We start from the raw sequence: 23,369 nt of genomic DNA, 5'->3' as shown, positions 1-23,369 counted from the left end.
TAATCATGTCTCCTAGCCACGGCATCAGTCCCACCTTGGCCAATTTGATTCGGCCAGAAGGGCAAGGGCTGGGTACACGGGTGGTAGCCCTCATCGCTCCAGATACCCTAAGATCTACAAGTGGGAAAGAATCCAAAACAATTGGACAAGCAGGAGCTGAGGTTGCACCACTCTGGCCTTCCCCAACACTGGGGTCCAAGACAGATGAATCAGAGCAGCTGAATCTGCAAAGGACAAAAGACATTGTTCACGGAGTTGCCAACTGGTCCAGCTCTTCCTCTCCAGCATCCTAGTGAAAAAGGCCTCACATGGTATGGAAAAGCATCACTGGCATATTCCACGTGGATGCAATGGGGGCAGAGAGGTTTGCTTCCTTCGCTGCCCTCAGCCGCAGTATAGGTCGACTATAGTATAGGGTAGGCTCAAGGATCCCCACTTACTGCGAGCGCCATTTTGCGTAGAAGCCGTGGGTAAGCTACCCACGTAAATCACAATTTCCACAAAATGGCAGCCGTAAATAGCCCCATTTATGCCAAAATTACAGGCATACACCTGTAATTTTGCATGAGCAGAGCTGTTTATGGCTGCCATTCTGCAGAAATCACAATTTACATAAGTAGCGAATCTGCAATTTCTACCCCAAATGGTGGCTCTCAGGAAGAAGTGGAGCTGCAAACCTCTAGACAGGTACCTGCGCACCATCTGGTGGCTCGGCCAGTACACCAAACAGGGTCAGGGAAGCTGTGGGGGTCCAGCAAACAGCATGCAGGGCGGCCACTGGGGTTTTCACCCACCCCTATATGTGGGATCTCTACACCAAATGGTGGCACACAGGAGGAAGAGGAGCTGTGCGCCGCTCAAAGGGTGCCCGCAGACAGTCCAGAGGCTCGCCAAGAATGCTGAATGTGGTTGAGGAAATGGCGGAGGTCCAGTGCACGGCTCACGGGGTGGCCATGGGGGGGGTGCCCATCCCTATGTGTGACAGAAGTAGGGATACCTTGTGGCAGTAGCACTTTTGGTGACCCGGCTGACAATTTTATGAAATCTGGACTGCTACCGGGTACTATGTAGCAACTGAGTGTGAAACAAAAACTTGAGGGTGGGAGGCTGAGGAATGGGATTTCTCCATCCCCGTGGGCTTTAATGTTTCTTCTATAGCGCAGGTCCTATGGGAGAGTGAAAGTGTGCAAGCAAAATTAAGGTCATTACGTTGAAGTGACAAGGGAATGATGTTAAAAATCCAACATGACCAAACTGAACTAGTAAATGTAATCAAGGTATAGAAGTCCTTGCTACTCACCACTGGTGGGACATCTTTTCGGGATGGAGCCCCACTATGACCAATCTTGAAATTGGCTTGGCACTTTCTTTCTCATATCTATTGTAATACTGTTTCTGTTAACATCTATTTTGTATATAAAGCTCAAGAAATTGTATGTAAAAGCTCATGCTCTGATCTGGCGCAGTGAAGCAGTGGAGGGTAAGCTGACAAGACGGTAAAGGCCCGAGAGGAATTATTATATGCATCAAGGGGTGGCGTGGGGTGGGACCCACAGGAAGACCCTTGTGTGGCAAGGAGGTGAGGATGTGATGCATACAATAAGTCATTTCTATGCCCAAGTCTTTCCTGTACCTGGGACCAGGTGCTCTGGACTAAAAGCAAGGAGCTCCTCAGTGTCAGGTGTGTGTGACCAGTAAGGCCAAAACACCTGTGTGAGGAATAGGCTATTTACATTGCAGCTGATGATGGAGGGGATATACAGTTTATTGCTTTTTAGCCAATCAGGCCATCCGCACGCAAAACAAATAGAATTCTCACATCAACCCAAAAGGGAGACCGAAGTACAAAGTATTAATAAAATAACTAACAAGAGCAAGTTAAAAACATTTTAAAATCCTAAACCAGTATCTGCCAGAATGTTAATACCATGTTTACGGATTTAGTTTTTTTATAACAGTCAATGGCTTTCACCTCTCCAGGGCTCGACTGACAAACTTAGCAGTCCTATATGATGTATAATGATCTGTTCCAGCTAATAATAATCGAGTTATGCTTGCACCAGAAGTATCCTCTAGCACAGCTAATAGGGGCTCAAGATATTGCTTCCTCAAATGGATATACAATGGGCATTCTGCTAGAAAGTGTAGCATGTCCTCCACCTTGGGGCAACCAGCTGGGCAATCTGCACTCATGCCATGATGGGTCCTATAATGTGCCTTCCCCTCCATCAATTGGAGTGAGTTCAGTCTACACCTGGTCATGTGAGGTGATGGAAATCAAATATGGGGGAGCCTTCCCCAGAGAGGTCATGATGCTTTTATAGATCTTGTTAGAGCAATGTTAAGCAGCAACAGTCATTGTTGTTTGAATATCAACATCCTGTAACCTCTTTGAAATCTCATCCCTAGCTCTATCATAGCCCTGGAGGGGATATAAACCCAAAGGACTCCCTCCACCATGAATCTCTCCATGGGCTGGGATTGTGAGGTGTGCTGCAGTGTTCTGGCTGAGAGGTATGTCTGTGCTGATTCAGGGGTTCCTTAGCGACAGAAGAAATTGAAATTATTCAATTTCTCTGAATCAATCAAAGTAGGGATGTTAGAGAATTTCGCCACGAATCTCGGGGAGGCCGAATGCCAGTGCATTCGACCCCCCGAAATTGGTGTTGTAACGGTCTGCTCCCCCTCACCCCCCCCCCGGGACGAGACTTACCTTGGGCGAATCCTCCTGGCGGCGGCAGCTCCGGCGGTGGTTCGGCGGCGGTTCAGTGGCAGTGGCTGCAGCGGCCGGTCTTCCAACCGGCTGCCGCTGCTGCCATTTCCAGTAAAAAAAACAACAACAACGAAAATCATGATAGGCTGCGTATTGATTTACGTAACCTATCATGGCTAGATTTTAAAAATATACCATGATAGGCTACATAAATGTTTACATAGCCTAGAGTAAAAATTTAACTACGCGTACGCAATTAACTACGTTAGTTAAAAAATTAACTACGTAGTTAAAAATTAACTACGTTAGTAAAAAATTAACTACGCGTACACAAATGGCGGCGCCCATGGGCGCCGCCATTTGCATTCCTTATTTTGGCATGTCTAGTTCACGTAAACATTTACGTAGACTATGGCGAACATAAGGGGAACGCAAATAGCGTCGCATATACGCTATTTGCGTTCCCCTTATTTTTGCCCTAGTCTACGTAAATATTTACGTAGACTAGACATGCCAAAATAAGGAATGCAAATTTGCATACGCGATTTTTTTTTTTTTTACTCAGCTGCGATAGGCTACGTAAACATTTACGTAGCCTATCACGGCTGACTGCAGGGACGCAAACGGCAGCGGCTATGGCCGCCGCTATTTGCGGGCCCGGCTGGCCAGGATTCGGGGGTGGAGGGATGGAGCGCCTCCCCCCCCAGCCAGAATTTCAGGGGGGAGGGACAGAGCGCCTTCCCCCTGGCCAGAATTTCAGGGGGGAGGGACGGAGCGCCTCCCCCCACCGTGAATCAAATTTCGTTAAAGTAAGTGACTTTCGTACATCCCTAAATCAAAGTAGCAGAGGAACTTCCCAATGTGTGTTCATTGCCTGACCTGAATCCTTACGAACCTCTGCCTCCCTGGTAGAACAAAGGGCTGGATAGGAGTGAAGAAACTGAGGTTAAACCCAGACAAGATGGAGGGGTGGTTGGTCATTAGAAAGCTTGACTTGGGGATTCAGGGTGTTCTGAAATGCTCTCCCTCAAGAGCTACAACTGGCCTTTACTCTTTGGGCTATTAGAAAGCATGTGAAGACTTAGCTTTTTAATTTAGCCATTTAAATTATATAGTTTTAATAATTTAACATTTCATGGTTTTTAATGTTCTTTTTATTGTGTTAAGGTTTGACTGTTTTAAATTGTTCTTCATCACCTTGATGTTGAGTTCAGTGGGTAGCTAGCCAGGGGTTGCTTACATACCGATATTTTGAGAGAACTTCTGAACACGGGCATTTGTCATAATATCACAGAAATGTTGTAAGTCTCCAGTGACCTCCATCTAAGCAAACTGAAGCCTGAGTAAGTGCTGGAACCACTGAAGCTTGGCTTGGAAGCGGGGTGCATGTACATAACACCATATAGCCAAATAAAGGAATGAACAAACATCACTGTATAACCCCCCTCCAAAATAATAACGAAACCTCAGACAAGGAGCTAGGATGTCGGTACCAAGCTTTATTTTTAAACACAAGGATGTGACATTAATTCCCCACCTTTTCCCCACTAATTGTTTTTCTCCCCCAGATTCCTTTGGGTATATCTACACTACATCCTTGTTTTAGGTTTTTACCGGTTGAAGTGATGTGGCTTCCCCACCCCACAAAATCCTGGGAGTTGTAGTTTTGTGAGGATGCTGACAAACCCAGCCTCCCACCCAGAACCAACATTCCCAAGGTTCCCTGTGGAGATGGAGTGACTGTTAGAAGCCCGACTGGCAAGAGATACGGTGGTGGGTTTGGGTGGCATCTGCTACCACCCTTATTTTAAGCAGGAGATTTATTTGGATCCAAGGAATGTCATTAGAGGTGGCTTTTCTTTTTCCTTGAAGTGGGATGCCTTTTTCCTTGGAGCAAAGCCTCAAGATTATCTCAGTTGTTTGCGAGAACCTCTTCTATCCAGGCCTTGTAATTGCATACGGTCGTGTACACGCCAGGTCGGTTTTTCAGGGCACATCCAAAACCCCAGGACACGATGCCAGTCAGTTTTCCATCACACACCAGAGGCCCGCCGGAGTCCCCCTACAGCCGAGAAGGGCCAAACAAAGCATTAGTGCCCATGCTAGAATGCAGCAAGGAACTGAGCTCCCCCTCACCACCACTATAACATGATTTTCTTCATCCTGCCCTCTGTGGGTGTTCAGTATTTACCTGCGCAGGGAGTGGATCATGTGGGGAAACATCTAAAAAGGGACTCTCCTCCCCTGCAGCCTGAGGAGATGTGAGCCAGAATTCTGCCATCTCGCCTGGCTCTCTCTGGCCTGCTCGATGCATGTGTTCCTGAGGTGGTCAGAACAGACTCCACCACTTCGGCCAGAATATTTCCCCTGGATCTGCTAGTTCTTAACTTGCAGGGGGGGGTGGGGTTGCTGCTTATTGTCATTCTAACATGGTGGAGCTTTGAAAAAATGCCATTCCACACTTGCGGCCGCCAATGACACCATTTCCCCCAGTGCCTTCAGGACCTCTTCCTAACCCATGCCACTCTGTGTGCTGCGGGCATGACCAGACCTCTCCCTCCCTCCCTCCCAACACACCCAGTCTCTCTCTCACCTGACAGGAGTCTTTGCCTCCCTCGATGTAGCCAGCACAGAACATGTTAGAAGTGATGCGGCCAGGATAGGAGGAATCACATACAGAGGGTGATAGAATGGGCAGATTCAGACACTGCAAGGCACGCGGGTATTGAACTGGAAAGAACAAAGGTCCATCTGAGTGTAAAGCTCAGGTCATCCCAGTGAAGTTCAGGGATAATGCAGATCGACCAATCAGCGGTTGAGTATGTGGGATGGATCCCGTTTGATTCATTCCAGAATTTCTCCATCTCTGCAAATTAGACCCAGGATGGAGACAAACCCTAGTTTTGAAGCAGGATCGGCAACTAGGGTTGCCAGCTGAGCAGAAAAAACAGAAATGGTCCACTCTTGTGCTTCTAACAGGAGCTTGATATGGAGAACTGGGAAGGGGAAGATGTACAGGGCATGGAGAGGAGTACAAGCTCATGTCTGCGGATCAAGCTGCTGAGTGTGAAAGACACAGGAGCCGGGACAAGGAAGAGATGTTGGCAACCCTGCTGCCTGTTGATTAAACGATTGTATGGATAAAACCATTGCACTGATTAATTGATCAAGTAAAATTCAGATCCATCTGTATGCACTTGTTTCTTTTGTCTCTGCTATTTCTCTGGTTTAACAGCTTCTGCAGGTTTTTCATCTTCTAGAGCTGTTTGCCCTACAGCCCATGTTCTTGTCTGAGTCAATTCCACGCAAATCAATGCGCCCTGTCCCTCTCCCATGCGTGCCAGTGCGTGAGTAATTAGCCCTTAGCCACCCAGCTTCCGCTGAGGCGAGGGCCCCTTCTCCCTTGAGGAGGTGAACAGAAGGGGGACCGACCACGCACACCCATCCGACCTCTCCCGTCACTGCGGCACAAGGAAGGGGAACTTGATGCTGTGGATTCTCTCCTTATTTACTGGGGTAAGCGGAGCAGGGATGAACAGAGGGAAGGCCAAAAACCGTCGCTAGGCTCTTCTGCAACAGTAGCTGACGCTCACTGTGACACAGACCCTGCAGATGCTGCCCTAAGAGAACCTGCATCCTTTACATCAGAGCAGCACTCCGCTTTGTTCACCCCAGAAACCCGTGAGCAATGCTGCCAGTCCAGGCAACGACCCCCCGCCGATCTCCCCCAGTTTTCAGACCCCACCTTGGCAGCCGGGTGTGACTGTTGGAGGTACGTTTCTAGATCCTTGCAAGAGCCATTGCCTATCTGTGCACACTGGTCACCCAGTCCTTCCAGACAAAGCTTTGATCCCACCATCACCTTGTCTCCTTCCCGGAATTTTACAGGGGGTCCAAATGTTGTCGTCTTCCACTCAAAACCCTCCTGTATTTTCCCACCACTGCTAAGGCCATTAAAGAGAAAATGACAAAACAGCTGGATATTGCCTTCTGCTGGGTAGCTCTAGGAGCCCTCCATCATCAGGAAGCACGCACACCCCAATTGTGTCTCCTGAATTTGCCTGCCTGCTGCGTTGGGCATCGAAGGTCCTGCTCTGTCCCCATCCTGCATTGAGGGGTGGCTGGTGGGGACAGGATAGTGGCCCATTTCACTTGTGGTATAATTTTTCAAAAAATAAATCATGAAGACGTAAAGTAGAATGGGATGGCAAATTCCCCAAACAGGACAGGATAGCAAGGTAAGTACGAAGCAGCTCCTTACCTCCTGATGTGAGAATGTTTCCCCAGCCAGACACAAGACAACCGGCCCCTGGCACAGGGCAGTTTGGAGATATGTCGATGGGCTGCACAAAGGCAGTGAATTTGACGGGGTGGGCGAGTTTGATCAACATGATATCGTTGTCGATGGTGCCTCCATTGTACTGTGGATGGGGGATGGCTTTTTCCACCTTGATGTGCTGTTCAGTACCTTCCTCCTGGGTGGTGTCATGTTCGCCAAGGTGCACAAGGAGTGTGTCAGGGCTGCAGGAAAAAAAGGTGGATCATTCCAGAAGCAATTCTGTGCGTGCCCCCTCCCTCTGAAGAGCTTTACAGGGCTGGAAGCTGGTGGCTCCCATGCCAGTAGGCTGGTGAAGCTGCTGTGGAGTTCGGTCAGAACCAGTCAGAACTCCAAAGAAGCTATCCAAAGTGCTCCTGCATCTCGGAGGGGTCCTTCAGGGTTCTGACTGGCTCTGACTAAAACACAGAACAGATTCAACACCCCGCTGAGATCGGAGCCTCCAGTCTCCACTGCTTCACGGGAAACATTCTTTGCAACAAAGACGTACGCAATTTGAGGCAGGTAGATTTTGTTTTAACCAGACCTCGGCTACAGAGCCAACCTGTGTTTTTGTCATGAGCTTCAGTCACAAAATGTGTAAAGACATGATGATGGTAATAATAATACTAAGAAGAAATTAATGATTCCTAACCCTCGGTCAGCCTGTGGGGGTGCTTTTCCCTTGCCACTGGGTAATCACAGCTGAAGTATGATGAAAGATTAAGGTGAGGGGTGAGAGAGTGCTGTGAAAAGTTTAGCCTTTAGGCAGCTACAGAAATATACTATAGGCAGTTACCTATTTTCTTTTCCCTGCCTGATAAACTGCCGGCCAAAAACACTCCCTTGGACCCCAGTATGAAAGGCAGAGGGGCCCTGGCCTCTTTTGCGTCTAATGCCTCTACCAAGCCCTCCCTGCACCAAAGAACAGGCAAGAGAGGGGCGTTTCTTCCTTGATTGGGTGTGACAATCAGCTTGTCGATCCTATACATTATCATACTCACTTTTTGTAGCAATGAGCGGCTGAGATGACCCAGCGGTCGTTTATTAGGGAGCCTCCGCACCACCGGTAGCCAGCCCCATAGGTTAAGAAGGCCTGCCAGGGCTGGGAGTGGGCCGGGCACTCGTACCCTCCGATGATCTTGTCGTCATCGTCGTAGCCGTTCAGTGGTGCTGCCGCTGCAGGAAGACAAACAGCCCTGGACCTTCAGTGGGGATTGAGGCTGCCCTCCCCAACCCACCTGCAGGGGAGCTCCTGGGCCTTGCTACAAATGCGATGCATCCTGTAGAATGTCAGGACATCAGTCACTGATCTCCCAGCGTAAAATGTATTGTGGCCCTTGGCCTCAAGGAGGTTCTTATGACTACATTAGGATGGGTCTTTCCCCTCATACTGAATTATCATCATCATCACCATCATCATCAAAATAAGAGATTATTTCTAATGCTCAAGCAGAAGGAAAAATCCTAGCAACACTGCCTCAGAGTGAGGTTGAGAGTGGTGCAGGCTTTTCTATACAAGAGGAGGAAGAAATTACCTGCGGCACCAAGAAGAACTGCAAACAGGAAGATCGCCATTGTGTCACCAACACAGAAAAAGAGGTGTTGGTCATCTTGGGTCTTTTATATTCCACTATCACCTCACCTTATCTCACAGCTGTTCAGTTGACATGACAAAAATAGAAGGAGCAAACCCACTACCTAACTTTTGAGGAAAATAATTGTCAGTTCCACCTGCCATATTCCCAGAATGACGGTGGAGTTTGGAAGAATGTTTGAGTTTAAAAATAATCTCAATAGATTATTTTTAAATAATAGTTTGAAAATAATTAAAAATATTTTGAGTTTAAAAATATTCCTCAGCCTCCCACCCTCATGTTTTTGTTTCACACTCAATTGCTACATAGTACCCGGTAGCAGTCCAGATTTGAGAAACATTACATCGACACTTTCGTATGGGTGGTTGAGATATGTTCCCATCTTCCCAGTGGACTATGTCTAATGACATAACGCTGATGCATCCTCTACTCTTATTGATTCTTCGAGGAGACCTTGCGCTCCTCACAAAAGTATGCTCAGTGGTTAGCTGTGAGTTAAAGTGAGGTATCCCCAAATGTTTACTTACTATAATGGGGAGTGGAAGATAAGGGTAGGTAGTAGTTTCTGCTCCTTTTGGAACAGCTGCTACTGAGAACAGTAACGGAGGATGCCTTCTGACAAACCTGATGACCTTGATCCATCTGCAGTTGATATCTGTCTCTTTCAGTATATTTTTCTATGAATGGGATTCCCCCTCACGCCATCCCTGGAGATCTTGTTGGAATGTCATTAGGTTTCCCATCTGCATTACAACACACCTAGTCATCACAGATATATTTTGCAATCCCTGTTGGGTGAAATCGGTGAGGTACCTAGTTAAAGTCAAGTATTCTGCCAATACCTGAATATCTGGTTGAAGCACACTGGCTTCCTGCGGTCTGTCTCTCCTGTGTATGGGCCATTGTTCCTATGTGGTGTCCCAGAGGTGCCAGTTTGTTCTCCATGGCCTCCACATCGATTAATTAATTAAATTTAATTTCTATACCATCCAATAGCTGAAGCTGTCAGTCTGAGAAGTTCACAAGGTTATTGCTTTAACTTCCTGCCCCCACTACACCCAGAATATGTTCTGTAAATGAACGAGTCCTTAACCAGGAGCCATACATAGGCATTGCCCACTGGGCACACCAGCATTCATGGATGGATATATTAAAGGCTGATGTTCATGGCTTCAGGGTTCATGGATGGATATATTAAAGGCTGATGCAGGTCCAGTGCACGGCTCACGGGGTGGCCATGGGGGGGGTGCCCATCCCTATGTGTGGCAGAAGTAGGGATACCTTGTGGCAGTAGCACTTTTGGTGACCCGGCTGACAATTTCATGAAATCTGCATTTCACAGTGTGAGCATGTTGACAGGACTGATATGACATTTGACAGGTATACATCAGATTCTATCAAAGACAATAACTACCAAAAGCAATTCAGCCCATTTAGAGACTTGCTGAAAACAGAAATGTTCCACTTCCAAACTACTGGCCCCATTTTTTGGCTCTCCCAGGCAATAAGGCTGAGCTTGCATGTTTCCTTCCAGAAGAACTGCAAGCACCTGAGAACAAGACCTTATCATTTCTGAAGATCTCAAGGAGGAAAACACAGTGAAGTCTTCCACTCTCATGATGTATATAAGTGCGTTGGTAATAGGGATGGACAACACCATCAGTTCTGCTTTCTGCAGATTCAGCATTGAACAAAAATTTATTAAACAAAAATTATAGGTCAAACCAACTCCCCCCATACATGGACAGCAGAGAAGACTCATGCCAAACCAGGAGGAACTGAGTGTCATGGTGGCCATTTTGCATCCTCAGGGCTCCAAACTTTGAACAGTGACAATGGAGAGGAGGTGGTGGTAATCGATGAAGAACTGAATCCTGTCAGTGAACTGTAGAGGAAAAGGCACTGGGCCGGAGGCCTACATCAATGCTCCAGACCTGACTGCAATCATGTTTTTGCTTCTCTGAAAATAGAACACGTAGTGTACTAGATTATTTTTAAACTCAAACATTCTTCCAAACTCCACCATCATTCTGGGAACATGGCAGGTGGAACTGACAATTATTCCCCTCAGAAGTTAGATAGTGGGTTTGCTCCTTCTATTTACGTCATGTCAACTGAACAGCTGTGAGATAAGGTGAGGTGATAGTGGAACATAAAAGACCCACGATGACCAACACCTCTTTTTCTGTGTTGGTGACACAATGGCATTCTTCCTGTTTGCATTTCTTCTTGGTGCCGCAGGTAATTTCTTCCTCCTCTTGTACAGAAAAGCCTGCACCACTCTCAACCTCACTCTGAGGCAGTGTTGCTGGGAATTTTCCTTCAGGTTGAGCATTAGAAATAATCTCTTATTTTGATGGTGATGGTGATGATAATGATAATTCAGTATGAGGGGAAAGACCCATCCTAACTTAGTCATAAGAACCTCTTGACGTCTAGTGTGATCAAGCCTCCTGAGGCCAAGGGCCACAATACATTTTACGCTGGAGATCAGTGACTGATGTCCGGACATTCTACGGGATGCATCGCATTTGTAGCAAGGCCCAGGAGCTCCCCTGCAGGTGGGTTGGGGAGGGCAGCTTCAATCCCCACTGAAGGTCCAGGGCTGTTTGTCTTCCTGCAGCGGCAGCACCACTGAACGGCTACGACGATGACGACAAGATCGTCGGAGGGTACGAGTGCCCGGCCCACTCCCAGCCCTGGCAGGCCTTCTTAACCTACGGGGCTGGCCGCCGGTGGTGCGGAGGCTCCCTAATAAACGACCGCTGGGTCATCTCAGCCGCTCATTGCTACAGAAAGTGAGTATGATAACGTATAGGATCGACAAGCTGATTGTCACACCCAATCAAGGAAGAAACACACCTCTCTTGCCTGTTATTTGGTGCAGGGAGGGCTTGGTAGAGGAATTAGATGCTCATTGCTACAAAAAGTGAGTATGATGACATGTAGGACTGACAAATTGATTGGCTCCTGTGCCTTCAATACTGGCGGAAAACGGAGTGTTGTTGAGGCAGCTGCAGCTGTAGAAGAAAAAACGTTAACTGCTAAAAATCCCCTTTTCTGCCCTACCTTTCAAGCTGCAGTCCTCATGCCTTCGTATTCGCTCCTCACCTGTGCCAAGGTAAATTGACATGCAGTAATTTTGGGGGCTAAGCTTTTCACATGGCTCCCCCCCCTCCCTTTCTCTCTCTGCTTCTCCCTCTGTGAACTTACTTCAGAAAAAGCTTCATCTGCATAACCAACTCTGACATTCAATCATCCTTGGGCTGTGGTTAATTATTTACAAAGGAAGGACTCTTCACAAGCTTAGGGAAGTCTACGTTTAGAAGTCTGGTGAAAACCAAGTCGCCCTGCCTCAAACTTTGCACTTCTGGGTTCTGGAGAAGGTTTACTATGAGGCTGTTCTGAGGGTGTGGGCAGAGCACAGGGATGTCGGAGAAATCCAGAATGCAATCAAATGAGTTTGGATTTCAATGAATCCAACCCTCGGATTGCACAGTGGACTGGCCCTTCCTGAGTCGCACAGATTCCACAGGATTGGGGACTGCTTTCGTTACTTTCCAGAACTTTACGGAAATGTAGTTGTAGAAAAAGAAATACTTTAAAAATGCTGGCTGAAAATAGGCAAAAGCATGAAAATGTGCATTTGGGGGGATTTGTACATTTTCACAAATATGAATCTGTGCAAATGTGAATCTGTGCAAATGTGAGAAATGGGGAAAAATCCAATTCCGTCAATGAGTGGATGATGGAATGAAAGGCACCTGACAATCCACAAAACACAGACGAAGGGATTTTACAAAATGCATGCATCCCAAGCAGAGCACTGAGAACTGGTATGGGATTGACCCTATTGAGTTCATCATGCCAAGTTTCTTCTGCAGCCCTGGCACACTCCTTGTGCACCTTGGCGAACATGACACCACCCGGGAGGAAGGTACAGAGGAGCACATCAAGGTGGAAAAAGCCATCCCCCATCCACAGTACAATGACAACACCTTGGACAATGATATCATGTTGATCAAACTTGCCCACCCCGTCACGTTCAATGCCTTTGTGCAGCCCATTGACATTTCTCCAAGCTGCCCCATGGCAGGAGCGGACTGTCTTGTATCAGGCTGGGGGAACCTTCTCTCATCAGGAGGTAAGGAGCTGCTTTGTAATAAGACCGTTATCCTCTCCTGCTGTGCGATTTTGCCGTCCTTTCATGCTTTATATGTTCATGCTTTATGTATTATTTGAAAACTTAAACTCCTCTGTTTGGCTCTGATGAGGGCCCCCAAGGTAACTTCCAATCTGATGTACAAATTACACAACTAATGACGTTTTTTGTTTTTTTTAAACCACCCCAAGAGAACAAGAGTTAGTAGCACTTAAAAGCAAAAGCAGCACAAGAGAGGGAGATTTTTGTACCACTCAGAATCCTGGCAAAATAAAAATGTCTTATCATAGAATCATAGAATAGTAGGGTTGGAAGGGGCCTACAAGACCATCGAGGCCAACCCCCTGCTCAGTGCAGGAATCTAGTCAGAGAGCGTCCCTGACAGATGGCTGTCCAGCTTCATCTTGAATGCCTCCAGCATGGGGCAGCCCACCAGCTCCCTAGGTAATTGGTTCCATTGTTGTCTTGCTCTAACAGTCAGGAAGTTTTTCCTGATGTTCAGCCAGAATCTGGCTTCCTGTAATTTGAGCCCATTATTCGTGTCCTGCATTCTGCGATGATCAAGAAGAGATCCTGTCCTTCCTCTCTGTAACAACCTTTCACATACCTGAAGAGTGCTATCATATCTCCCCTCAGTCTTCAGCACATCTGGTGACCATAAGACAGTGAGGCTACCTGAGAAGTTCTTGGGAGAGCATTCCATAGTCTGGGTGCCACAGCTGAAAAGGCCTGCTCTCACATAGAGATGTACAAATTTGTCATTTCCACTTTCCTCCATATTAATTTTGTTTTTCAATCTCATGTTCTTTTCCTCCTCTTTATGAAGAACCTTGTGAATAGTGGAAATCCCCTATTCTTGTGTTCCCATCAACTGTGCTTACAAGTGAGGCACATCATAGAGTGAGGCCCAGACATAGCAGTGGGCAAGCAGATCCATGGGACATGATGGCCTACAGATGGGTAACTGAGGCATCACGAAGCATTTGGAGTAGGGCTGTGCACTGCTTTGGTCTGAAGCCCAAATGAAGAGTCGAAGCAGGCTGCTTCAGAGGTGCCTCGGCGTTATACAAGGCAGACCAGAACAGCACCAAGGCTCCCCAAAGCGAAGCAGCTTGTATTTGAGGCACCTCATTCGCTTTGGTGATTTGGAGCTCTTATGATGCATTCTGAGCAGCCCAGATAGCCTGGCACCAAATGTCTCAACTTGAGAGAGATCTGGGAGGGGGAGAAGAGGAGGAGGAGTGGGGAAGTGAGGAGGAGGAGGAGGAGGAAGAGGAGGAGGGGGAGGGGGAGGGAGCTTTGGCAAATGCAACTCTAGTTGCCAAATCAGGGATGAAAGTAACCCAGCAGTCTCCAGTCAGTGACAGTGGTGGTGGTGGGGAGAGACTGAATAAAACTGGAGAAAACCAGCAGCGTTTCAGAGACAGAGATCATTCTGGTGGTGTTACTTAGGGATGTGAGAACCCACCCCCACCCCCTGCCCCCTCTTGCCAGTCCCTGGACTGAACTCAACCCCCTCCTCTGCTTGGTGAGTGGCCTGCAACTTACCCGGGACCATCCGCCAAGCATCGTCCTCCTTCACAATCGCCATGTATTTAAAAAACATGGCGATCGGAAGTCTATGTGCACGTAGACTTATGCGCAAAAAGTGCTGCAAATTGCCCAGGCAGGAGGAGGAGGAGATGCAGGGCTGAGAGGTCCCCACATTTCATGCACTTCTGAAAAAACAGTGAAAATTTATAGCTGTTTGCTTTGAGAGTTTTCCTTGAAAAAATCAAAATGCACCTGCACCTAGCACAACAAGTACTGGGCCAAGCTGTCTGAAATTTGGCAAGTGGGATCCACTCCATGGGTGCCGAGAGGACCCCATATTTCATGTATTTATCATGAAAACTGTAAAAGGTATAGCCATTTGTGTTTTCTAATGCAAGTCAATGGGAAAACACCAAAACCGAGTGATTTGGACATCTGAATCTCGCTTGGGATTTAGAATCATAGAATAGTAGGGTTGGAAGGGGCCTATAAGACCATCGAGTCCAAGTTGAAGTGGATGGGGTCTGAATCAGTCTTAGTCAAAGTGGGGCTGATTCAGAGGGTCCAAAGTGGCATCCGAAGCCAAGCGGGGGGTCTGTGCACAGTTCTACTTTGGAGCATCAAGAAATGCACCTCCAAGACTTACACCCAGGCGGGGGCTGAAAAGTGGAACGGATCTGGTCTGCCTAGACTGGCAGGCTTGCTGAGAGGTTTCTGGGGTGAAAAGACAGGGTGCTCCAGGGTGCTTGTTTCTCTCCAGCCTTGGTTGAATTTGCTGAAATGGAGAAATTCTTGAAAGAATCAAAAGGGATCAGTCCCTCATACTCGACCCCGAGTGGTTGTTCTGCATTGTCCCTGAAGTTTAGTGGGATCCCGTGAGCTTTACAGTGGGATGGCCTTTTGTTCTTCCAGTCCAATACCCGGACGCCTTGCAGTGTCTGAATTTGCCCGTTCTGTCAACCTCGGTCTGCCGTTCCTCCTACCCTGGCCGCATCACTTCTAGCATGTTCTGTGCTGGCTACATCGAGGGAGGCAAAGACTCCTGTCAGGTGAGAGAGAGTCTGGGTGTGTTGGGAGGGTGGAGAGGGAGAGGTCTGGCCAGGCTGTGTGCACATGCAGTAGAATGAATGGAGAGGAGGTCCTGAGGGGCTGGAGGGAATTGTGCCATTGCAGGCTGCAGCTGCAGGATGGCAATTCTGAAAAGCTCCTCCATGTTAAAATCACAACCATGAGAAGAACTCCCAGCAAGTTCAGAGCTAGCAGATCTGGGAAATATTCTGGCCTAAGCTGCTGACTGCACTGCCCATTTTCTAGCCCTAAGGATTTTGTGGTCTATATCCAGAGTCAAGAATCTGATTCTGCTCCTGCAGTCAGCAGCGGTAAGTGTCCCCTCTAATGGCCTCAAGAGACCATGCATTGAGCAGGCCATAGAGAGACATTTAGACACTGCACAGACTGAGGTGCCAGAATTCTGGATTCATTCAGGCTGCCGGGGTGTGCGTGTGTGTCCTCCTTTTAAGGTTTCCCAAAACAATCAACTCCCTGCATGTAGTAAACTAGCACACTGAGAAAAATAGATTTAGTCTTGTCCTCTCTCAGATGTGTTAGGATTCTACTTTCAGGGAGACGATAATGTGTGTGTGTGTTTGTGGTGATGGTGATGGTGGGGATAATTTCAAAGAAATTACATACTCAGCCTGAAGTGGTGCAGTCCAGCATCCTAGCACCACTTTCTGCATAAAATCATGGAATCATAGAATAGTAGGGTTGGAAGGGGCCTACAAGGCCATCGAGTCCAACCTCCTGTGCAATGCAGGAATCCAAGTCAGAGCATCCCTGACAGATGGCTGCCCAGCCTCATCTTGAATGCCTCCAGTGTGGGAGAGCCCACCGCCTCCCTTGGTAATGGGTTCCATTGTCGTATTGCTCTAACAGTCAGGAAGTTTTTCCCGATGTTCAGCCGGAATCTGGCTTCCTGTCACTTGAGCTCATGATTCCGTGTCCTGCACTCTGTGGCGATTGGGAAGAGATCTGGGCCTTCCTCTCTGTGACAACCTTTCAAGCACTTGAAAAGTGCTATCATATCTCCCCTCAGTCTTCTCTTCTCGAGGCTAAACCTGCCCAGTTCTTGCAGTCTCTCCTCATAGATACAGAACTGAGGGCAAGATGAAGGGAAGAGTCACATTCTACCAGGGGGCTGAGTTCCTTGCCGTATTCTACCACATATACTAATGGTTTGTTTGGCCATTCTTGGCTGCAGGGAGACTCTGGTGGGCCTCTGGTGTGCGATGGAAAACTGACCGGTGTCGTGTCCTGGGGTTTTGGATGTGCTCAGAAAAACCTCCCTGGTGTGTACACTACCGTGTGCAATTACAAAGCCTGGATAGAAGAAGTGCTCGCAAACAACTGAGATCATCTTGAGGATGGGCTCCAAGGAAAAAGGGGTCCCTCTCCCAGGAAAAATGCCACATCTGATGACATTCCTTGGTTCCAAACAAACCTTCTGCATAAAATAAAGGGTCATACCAGACACCACCAATACACTGATATTGGTTCGTTTCTTTAGTTGACAACATAGTGTTACACACATGCACGCCACTTCCAAACAAGGTTTGAGTGGTTCCAGCACTTACTCAGGAGTCAGTTTCCTGAGAAGGAGGTTTCTGGGGAGTTATGGCATTTCTATGTTATTGCGGCAAATGCCCTCGTTCAGAAGTTCTCTCAAAAGATGTTATCAGAATGTAGGCTACTCCAGGCTACCCATTGAACCCTACCTACTTACATTCCCAGACAACAATATCCCATAAGAGGAAAAGATCAGATCCTAAGAGGGAAAGACAATCCTCATTCTTGAGGGAGCACATTCTAGAACAATTTGAATCCCAATGCCCAAGCCAAGGTTTATTCATTTATTATTAATTCAATTTATAACCCACCTACATACAAAATACTCTAGGCAGCATACAGCGTTAAAAACAATTTTACAAAAAAAAAAAATTACAGCCTAGATACAGTATATAACAATCAGCAAAGAGAAATAAGAATTCTAAAAAGGGGAGGACTGCCAGTCTTTAATTCCCGCTTAAAAATTTTCAAAGAGGTCAGCAGGCATGTTTCAACTGGCAGGTCATTCCACAGCTGAGGAGCAAAGAAGGAAAACTTCCTCTCAATGTGACTGCCAATCTCACATTAGGCAGCCGCAGCAGAGAGCCCTCAGAGGACCTGAAGCAACAGAACCCTGTGGGACAGCATAGATCTTCCAACAAGGTGACCAAAGCAGTCCCATATCCTGGCCAAAAGACCAATTGAAATGGGTCCAGATAATCAGATGCCTCTGGCGCTGCAACACTACCACATTCTCAATCACCCTAGCCAAGAAGGGGACATGTGACACCGGCCTACAGTTAGACAGATCTCCTGGGTCAAGGGGAGGTTCCTTTAATAAAGGTCTTATTACTGCCTCTTTTAAGCAAGAGGGAACAGCACCATCCCACAAACAGGCATTGATTACTAGTTTAGCCTGCAACATCAGTCCCCCTTTGGCTAATTTAATTAGCCAAGAAGGGCAAGGGCTGACTAGACTTCTGGTGGCCCAGTCCAGACGCCCACGTCCACCTTCTTGAGAATGACAAGCTGAAAAGGCTGCAAAGGAACTGGACAAGCAGGAGCTGAGAGTTTGTCACTCTGACCTTCCCCAGTTGTGAACTGCCCAGAGAGCTCCGGCTATTGTGCTGTATAAGAATGTAATTATAAATACCAAAAAAATCAGAGTCCAAGTCACGATGAATCAGAGAAACCTTATCTGCAAAGAATGAAAGGAATTGTTCACAGGGAGCCAGCGACTGCCCCATCCCCCCTCTCCAGCATCGTACTACTTTTCAGTAGCCTCAGGCTCACATAGTATGGAAAAGCATCACTGATCTGTTCTGTGCATTCGCAAAGGGGCAGAGATGTTTGCTTTCTTCGCTGCCCTCACTGCCACAGTATAGATCTTTCAGTGGTCTAAATGAAAGACCTCAGGAGGAATCACATCTTCCCCTGGGCTGGGGCCATGCCAGAATGAAGAGTCAAAATCAAATCCTCTATTTCAGTAGAGGAGACAGGCCGCCAATCCGGGAGATTGAGGGGTTTCTCATTCATAGCTGGATGTATATTTATATTGCTTCCAAAATGCCACTGAAGTGGGACACTGATGTTTCAGGTGTAATTGGGGGAACACCCTCAACAAAGTTATGAGAAAACCCTTCCTGAATCAAATTCCAAAATTTAGGATCATTCCCCTCAAGGAGAGCAAAGCCCAAAGACTTCCAGTTATTGACAAAAGGGCAACAGAGTAGCTTCATCAGTGCCAATACTCTTGCAGATATTCCAGGGCCCTTCAAGGGCATGTTGTCATAGTTCTTGAAGCTTATCAGTTCCTAACATCTGCCTTATATGAGAGCCAATTTGCAAGGACCATTTGAGTCTTGCCTGGCATTTTTAGTTCCCTCAGCACCCCAGATTGTATTTCCTGTAATGTAAGATTGAACCTAAGGGGAAGATGGTCAATTTCCAGTCTGTCTTCTACTGTCAGACACTGCACATATGGGACAATAGAAGATGACCCCAGTATGTAATCAACTACACTGGCCCCCTTATCCGTTATGTATGTAAAAAAAACCCTAGTGTGGTCTAGATAAGTACCATTGAAACACACAAGCTGAAATTTAGAAATTTAAAAAAAAAAGAGCTTGGCCATACTTATTAATTGTCTTATCCTTTTTGATATGGGGAATACTTACTGCTTTCCCTAGTTCTAAATCTAAGGCTTTTTCCAGTAAAGAATAATAATTTCCCATCCTGGCATTAAACTCCCCGCAAATTAATAAAGGGTGATTGGGGTAGCCTGTGAGAAGGCTATCAAACAAGTCATCTAATTTGCCCCACGGCTCTGCTGCAGGGCCAGAGGGTCTTGGGGGAAAATAGACATTTCATTTACACAAATTAGGGCGTCCAGCTTACAGCCATGAATGACTAAGACTGGCCAATAATTGGGGCCTTCCCAGGTGACCTCTATTCCAGCCCCCTCAAAAGTGAAGGAAATCAAGATAGCCAAGCCTCCGCTGCCACAACCTAGCAAAGAACTTTTCAGGCAGATTGTTCCCACATCCTGAATCCTTGTAAGTTTAAAGTGTTTTTCTCCAGGAGCCAAGTCTCTTGTAGACAAACAATATCCAAGGTCTGATGGCAGAGGGTAAAATCCACCAATTTATTCTTCCATCCCACGATGTTCCACGACAGGAGATTTACAAACTGACTTTGTCTTTACCTCACCGATATCCAGTCCTTAGCAGGAGCTACCAAGGAGGCATCTCTGTTACCGAGATGCTGGTCACCATCAGGCTCCACCAGCTGCACAGGGGTTCTGGGCTGGTCAGAAACTAACTGCCAGGTCTATGGCTACTAAAGGTCTTATTCCCAGATCTTTGTGACGTATTCTCTGAATATTCCCTGGGCTGTATGACTTGGGTTTTAGGATTAGTCACACTATTTAATGGTTGTCACTAAAGGTGGCTACTGCATATGCATGAGTAAAATCAAGGTATAAATATTCCAGACGGGCAATATTAGCTGCAGTAAACAGGCCCGGGGGAACCGCATCCAAGATTATCAGCAAGTGCGATTTGTGTTTGTGCTGAGTACAAAGGCCCTCGGGCTTAGGAGTATTCTCTAAAGCCAGCTGTTGGTGGTTCAGTACTAAATTCCAGCTGAAATCTTTTGCACTCTTTAACTTCACAAAAACACGATAGAGTGAATAATTTTATACTAGGAAAATATAATCATCTCACACAATGTTCATAGTGATCTTCCCTAGCATGTAAATGGGCCATCTGTGCATTGCATTGCTGTGTGCACTCATTTATGTGCATGTAGAGTAGAGACAAGATGCATCAAGCACCCTGCTTAGAAATTTATAGAGACTAGATTTGTCAGAGAATTTCGCCACGAATCTTGGGGAGGCCGAATGCCAGTGCATTCAGCCCCCCGAAATTGGTGGCGAAACGGTCTGCCCCCCCGCCGCCCCCCCCCCCGGGACGAGACTTACCTTGGGCGAATCCTCCTGGCGGCGGCAGCTCCGGCGGTGGTGCGGCGGCGGTGCGGCGGTGGCCGGTCTTCCGACTGTCTGCCACCATCGCCATTTCCAGTAAAAAAACAACAACAACAACAAAACATGATAGGCTATGTAAAGATTTACATAGCCTATCACGGCTAGATTTTTAAAAAATACTGTGATAGGCTACGTAAATGTTTACGTAGCCTAACATGGCTCAGTAAAAAAAAAAAACCGTGCGTACGCAAATGGCGGCACCCATGGTTGCCGCCATTTGCGTTCCTTATTTTGCCATGTCTAGTCTACGTAAACATTTACGTAGACTACGGAGAAAATAAAGGGAACACAAATAGCGTAGACTGTTTACGTAGACTAGACGTGCCAAAATAAGGAACGCAAATGGCGGCAACGATGGGTGCCGCCATTTGCGTACGCGCAGGTTTTTTTGTTTTTTGTTTACTCACCTGTGATAGGCTACGTAAACATTTACGTAGCCTATCACGGCTGACTGCAGGGACGCAAACGGCGGCGGCTACAGCCACCGCCATTTGCAGCCCAGCCAGCCAGGATTCGGGGGTGGAGGGACGGAGCGCCTCCCCCCCCAGCCAGAATTTCAGGGGGGAAGGACGGAGTGCCTCCCCCCCACCGCAAATCAAATTTCAGTACAGGTAAGTGACTTCAGTACATCCCTAGCGGCTAGCAACTCCTTTTCTGTTTGTGCATTTCTTGTCTCAGTTCCCATCATTGTTCTACTGGCAAAAGCCATGGGATACAGGTGCTGCATCAGTGCTCCTCCAGGAATTCTTCCTGAAGCATCTCCCTGCAGCACCAGCTGTTCAGCTGGACTGCAATACTTCAGCACTGGGGCCTCACTGATGCATAGTTGCTGGTCCGGAAGCGCAGCAGCTGTCCCAGCAATCCCCAAAATCCATGGCAGAACGAAGCCCCCTACCCCACCACCCCGCAAAAGGCGCGCGAAACAGAGTACTTACCTGGCGCTATTTGCGCTGCTTTGCGAATGGCGGCCGCATCTGCGGCCACCATTCACTTCCCCATGTAGGCCATGATAGGCTAGGTAAATACTTACGTAGCCTATCACAGCTAATGCAGGGATGCCATTTGCGTCCCTGTGGAGGCCGTGATAGGCTACATGAGTATTTACGTAGCCTATTACGGCAAAAAAGGGAACGCAAATGGTGGCCGCCATAGCCGCCGCCATTAGCGTTCCTGTTTTTTTTTGCCGTGACAGGCTACGTAAATATTTATGTAGCCTATCTTGGTAAAAAAACAGGGGCGCAAATGGCATAGCAGCCGCTATTTGCACCCCTGTCTTTCGCCATGATAGGCTACATAAATATTTACGTAGCCTATCACGGCCAAAAACATGAACGCAAATGGCAGCTGCTGTAGCCGCCGCTATTTGCGTCCGCAGGTTCCAGACGCCTGCAAATGCATCCTGCCAGTGGCTCCACGGAGTTGCTGCGGAGTGGAGCCGGCCAGGTTAGTATTTTGGGGGGAGGTGTGGAGCACCTCCCCCGCACCGCGAATCACCCCTGTGAAAAGGTAAGTGACTTTCATACATCCCTACTATCCTATTTTGCAAATATTAGATTAATGTAGTATTACGTTAATACTACTACTTCTGCTGCTACTACTGCTAATGTCCATTCAATATGAAGGGGAAAGAGACTGTTCTACTGAGGTCAAATTATCGTTCCTGCTTCTATTTGCACCGTAGGGAGATACTAGACGAATGATTCAGGCACTGTCCCCTCCCCACGCACACAAGAAGCAGCAGTGTGAAGGAGAAGGTGTTAGGCATGGAGAAGCTGAGGACAGGACCTGGGTTTCCTGCACGCAAAGTCTGTGCTGCACCACTGAGCTGTGGTCCCTTCTGCCTCACCCACATCGCATCTCCGTGACAGACAAATGTCTGTCTATTCAGCTTTGCCCAGCAAAGGAGATAGTGACCTTGTCATGGTGCTGGAGCTTGAGCACCTCAATGACACCATGAGCTAAACCATGAAGGGACACCCAAGACAGGAAGGTCATGGCAGAGAGGTCAGACTAAATACGATCCCTGGGGAAGGTAATGGCAACCCACCCCAGTATTCTTGCCGTGAAAACTTAATGGATCAGTACAACCAGAGAGATGTCGGTATACCATCGGAAGATCATAGAATCATAGAATAGCAGGGTTGGAAGGGGCCAACAAGGCCATCGAGTCCAACCCCCTGCTCAATGCAGGAATCCAAGTCACAGCATCCCTGACAGATGGCTGTCCAGCCTCGTCTTGAAGGCCTCCAGTGTGGGAGAGCCCACCGCCTCCCTAGGTCATCGGTTCCATCGGCATATTGCTCTAACAGTCAGGAAGTTTCTCCTGATGTTCAGCTGGAATCTGGCTTCCTGACACTTGAGCCCATTATTCCGTGTCCTGCACTCTGGGATGATCGAGAAGAGATCCTGGCCTTCCTCTCTGTGACAGCCTTTCAAGTTCTTGAAGAGCCCCTCAGTCTTCTCTTCTCAAAGCTAAACATGCCCAGTTCTTTCAGTCTCTCTTCATAGGGCTTTGTTTCCAGTCCCCTGATCATCTTTGTTGCCCTCTGAACCCTCTCCAGTTTGTCTGCATCCTTCTTCAAGTGTGGTGCCCAGAACTGGACACAGTACTCCAGATGAGGCCTAACCAGTGCTGAGTAGAGGGGAACTAGTACTTCCCGGGATTTGGAAGCTATGCTTCTATTAATGCAGCCCAAAAGAGCATTGCCCTTTTTTGTAGCCACATCACATTGTTGGCTCATATTCAGCTTGTGATAAACAATTCCAAGATCCTTCTCGCTTGTAGTGTTCTTGAGCCACGTATCCCCCATCTTGTAACTGTGCATTTGGTTTCTTTTTCTTAGGTGCAGAACGTGGCATTTATCTCTATTAAATGTCATTCTGTTGTTTTCTCCCAGCAC

The 23,369-nt window shown here is 47.5% G+C and overlaps 2 protein-coding genes across 2 annotated transcripts; one reads left to right on the top strand and one right to left on the bottom strand.

Moving 5' to 3' along the window:
- Positions 1-4,191: 4,191 nt before the first annotated feature.
- On the bottom strand, positions 4,192-8,627 carry LOC146337625 (serine protease 1-like). The gene is made up of 5 exons (XM_084815014.1): positions 8,567-8,627; positions 8,033-8,207; positions 6,975-7,234; positions 5,307-5,443; positions 4,192-4,775 (listed from the first exon to the last, which is right to left on the bottom strand). The coding sequence occupies exons 1-5, from the start codon at positions 8,604-8,606 to the stop codon at positions 4,626-4,628; spliced, it is 762 nt and encodes a 253-aa protein (XP_084671140.1). The 5' UTR covers positions 8,607-8,627; the 3' UTR covers positions 4,192-4,625.
- Positions 8,628-10,806: 2,179 nt separating this feature from the next.
- LOC146337624 (trypsin-like) lies at positions 10,807-16,867 on the top strand. The gene is made up of 5 exons (XM_084815013.1): positions 10,807-10,867; positions 11,250-11,424; positions 12,511-12,770; positions 15,234-15,370; positions 16,582-16,867. The coding sequence occupies exons 1-5, from the start codon at positions 10,828-10,830 to the stop codon at positions 16,729-16,731; spliced, it is 762 nt and encodes a 253-aa protein (XP_084671139.1). The 5' UTR covers positions 10,807-10,827; the 3' UTR covers positions 16,732-16,867.
- Positions 16,868-23,369: the final 6,502 nt, after the last annotated feature.

This window comes from Heloderma suspectum, chromosome 10 (assembly GCF_057233095.1).
Source record: "Heloderma suspectum isolate Gila_16-S chromosome 10, 16-S_ref, whole genome shotgun sequence".
NCBI lineage: Eukaryota > Metazoa > Chordata > Lepidosauria > Squamata > Helodermatidae > Heloderma > Heloderma suspectum.
The sequence above is the reverse complement of the archived record's forward strand: the minus strand, read 5'-3'. Positions and strand labels throughout refer to the sequence as shown.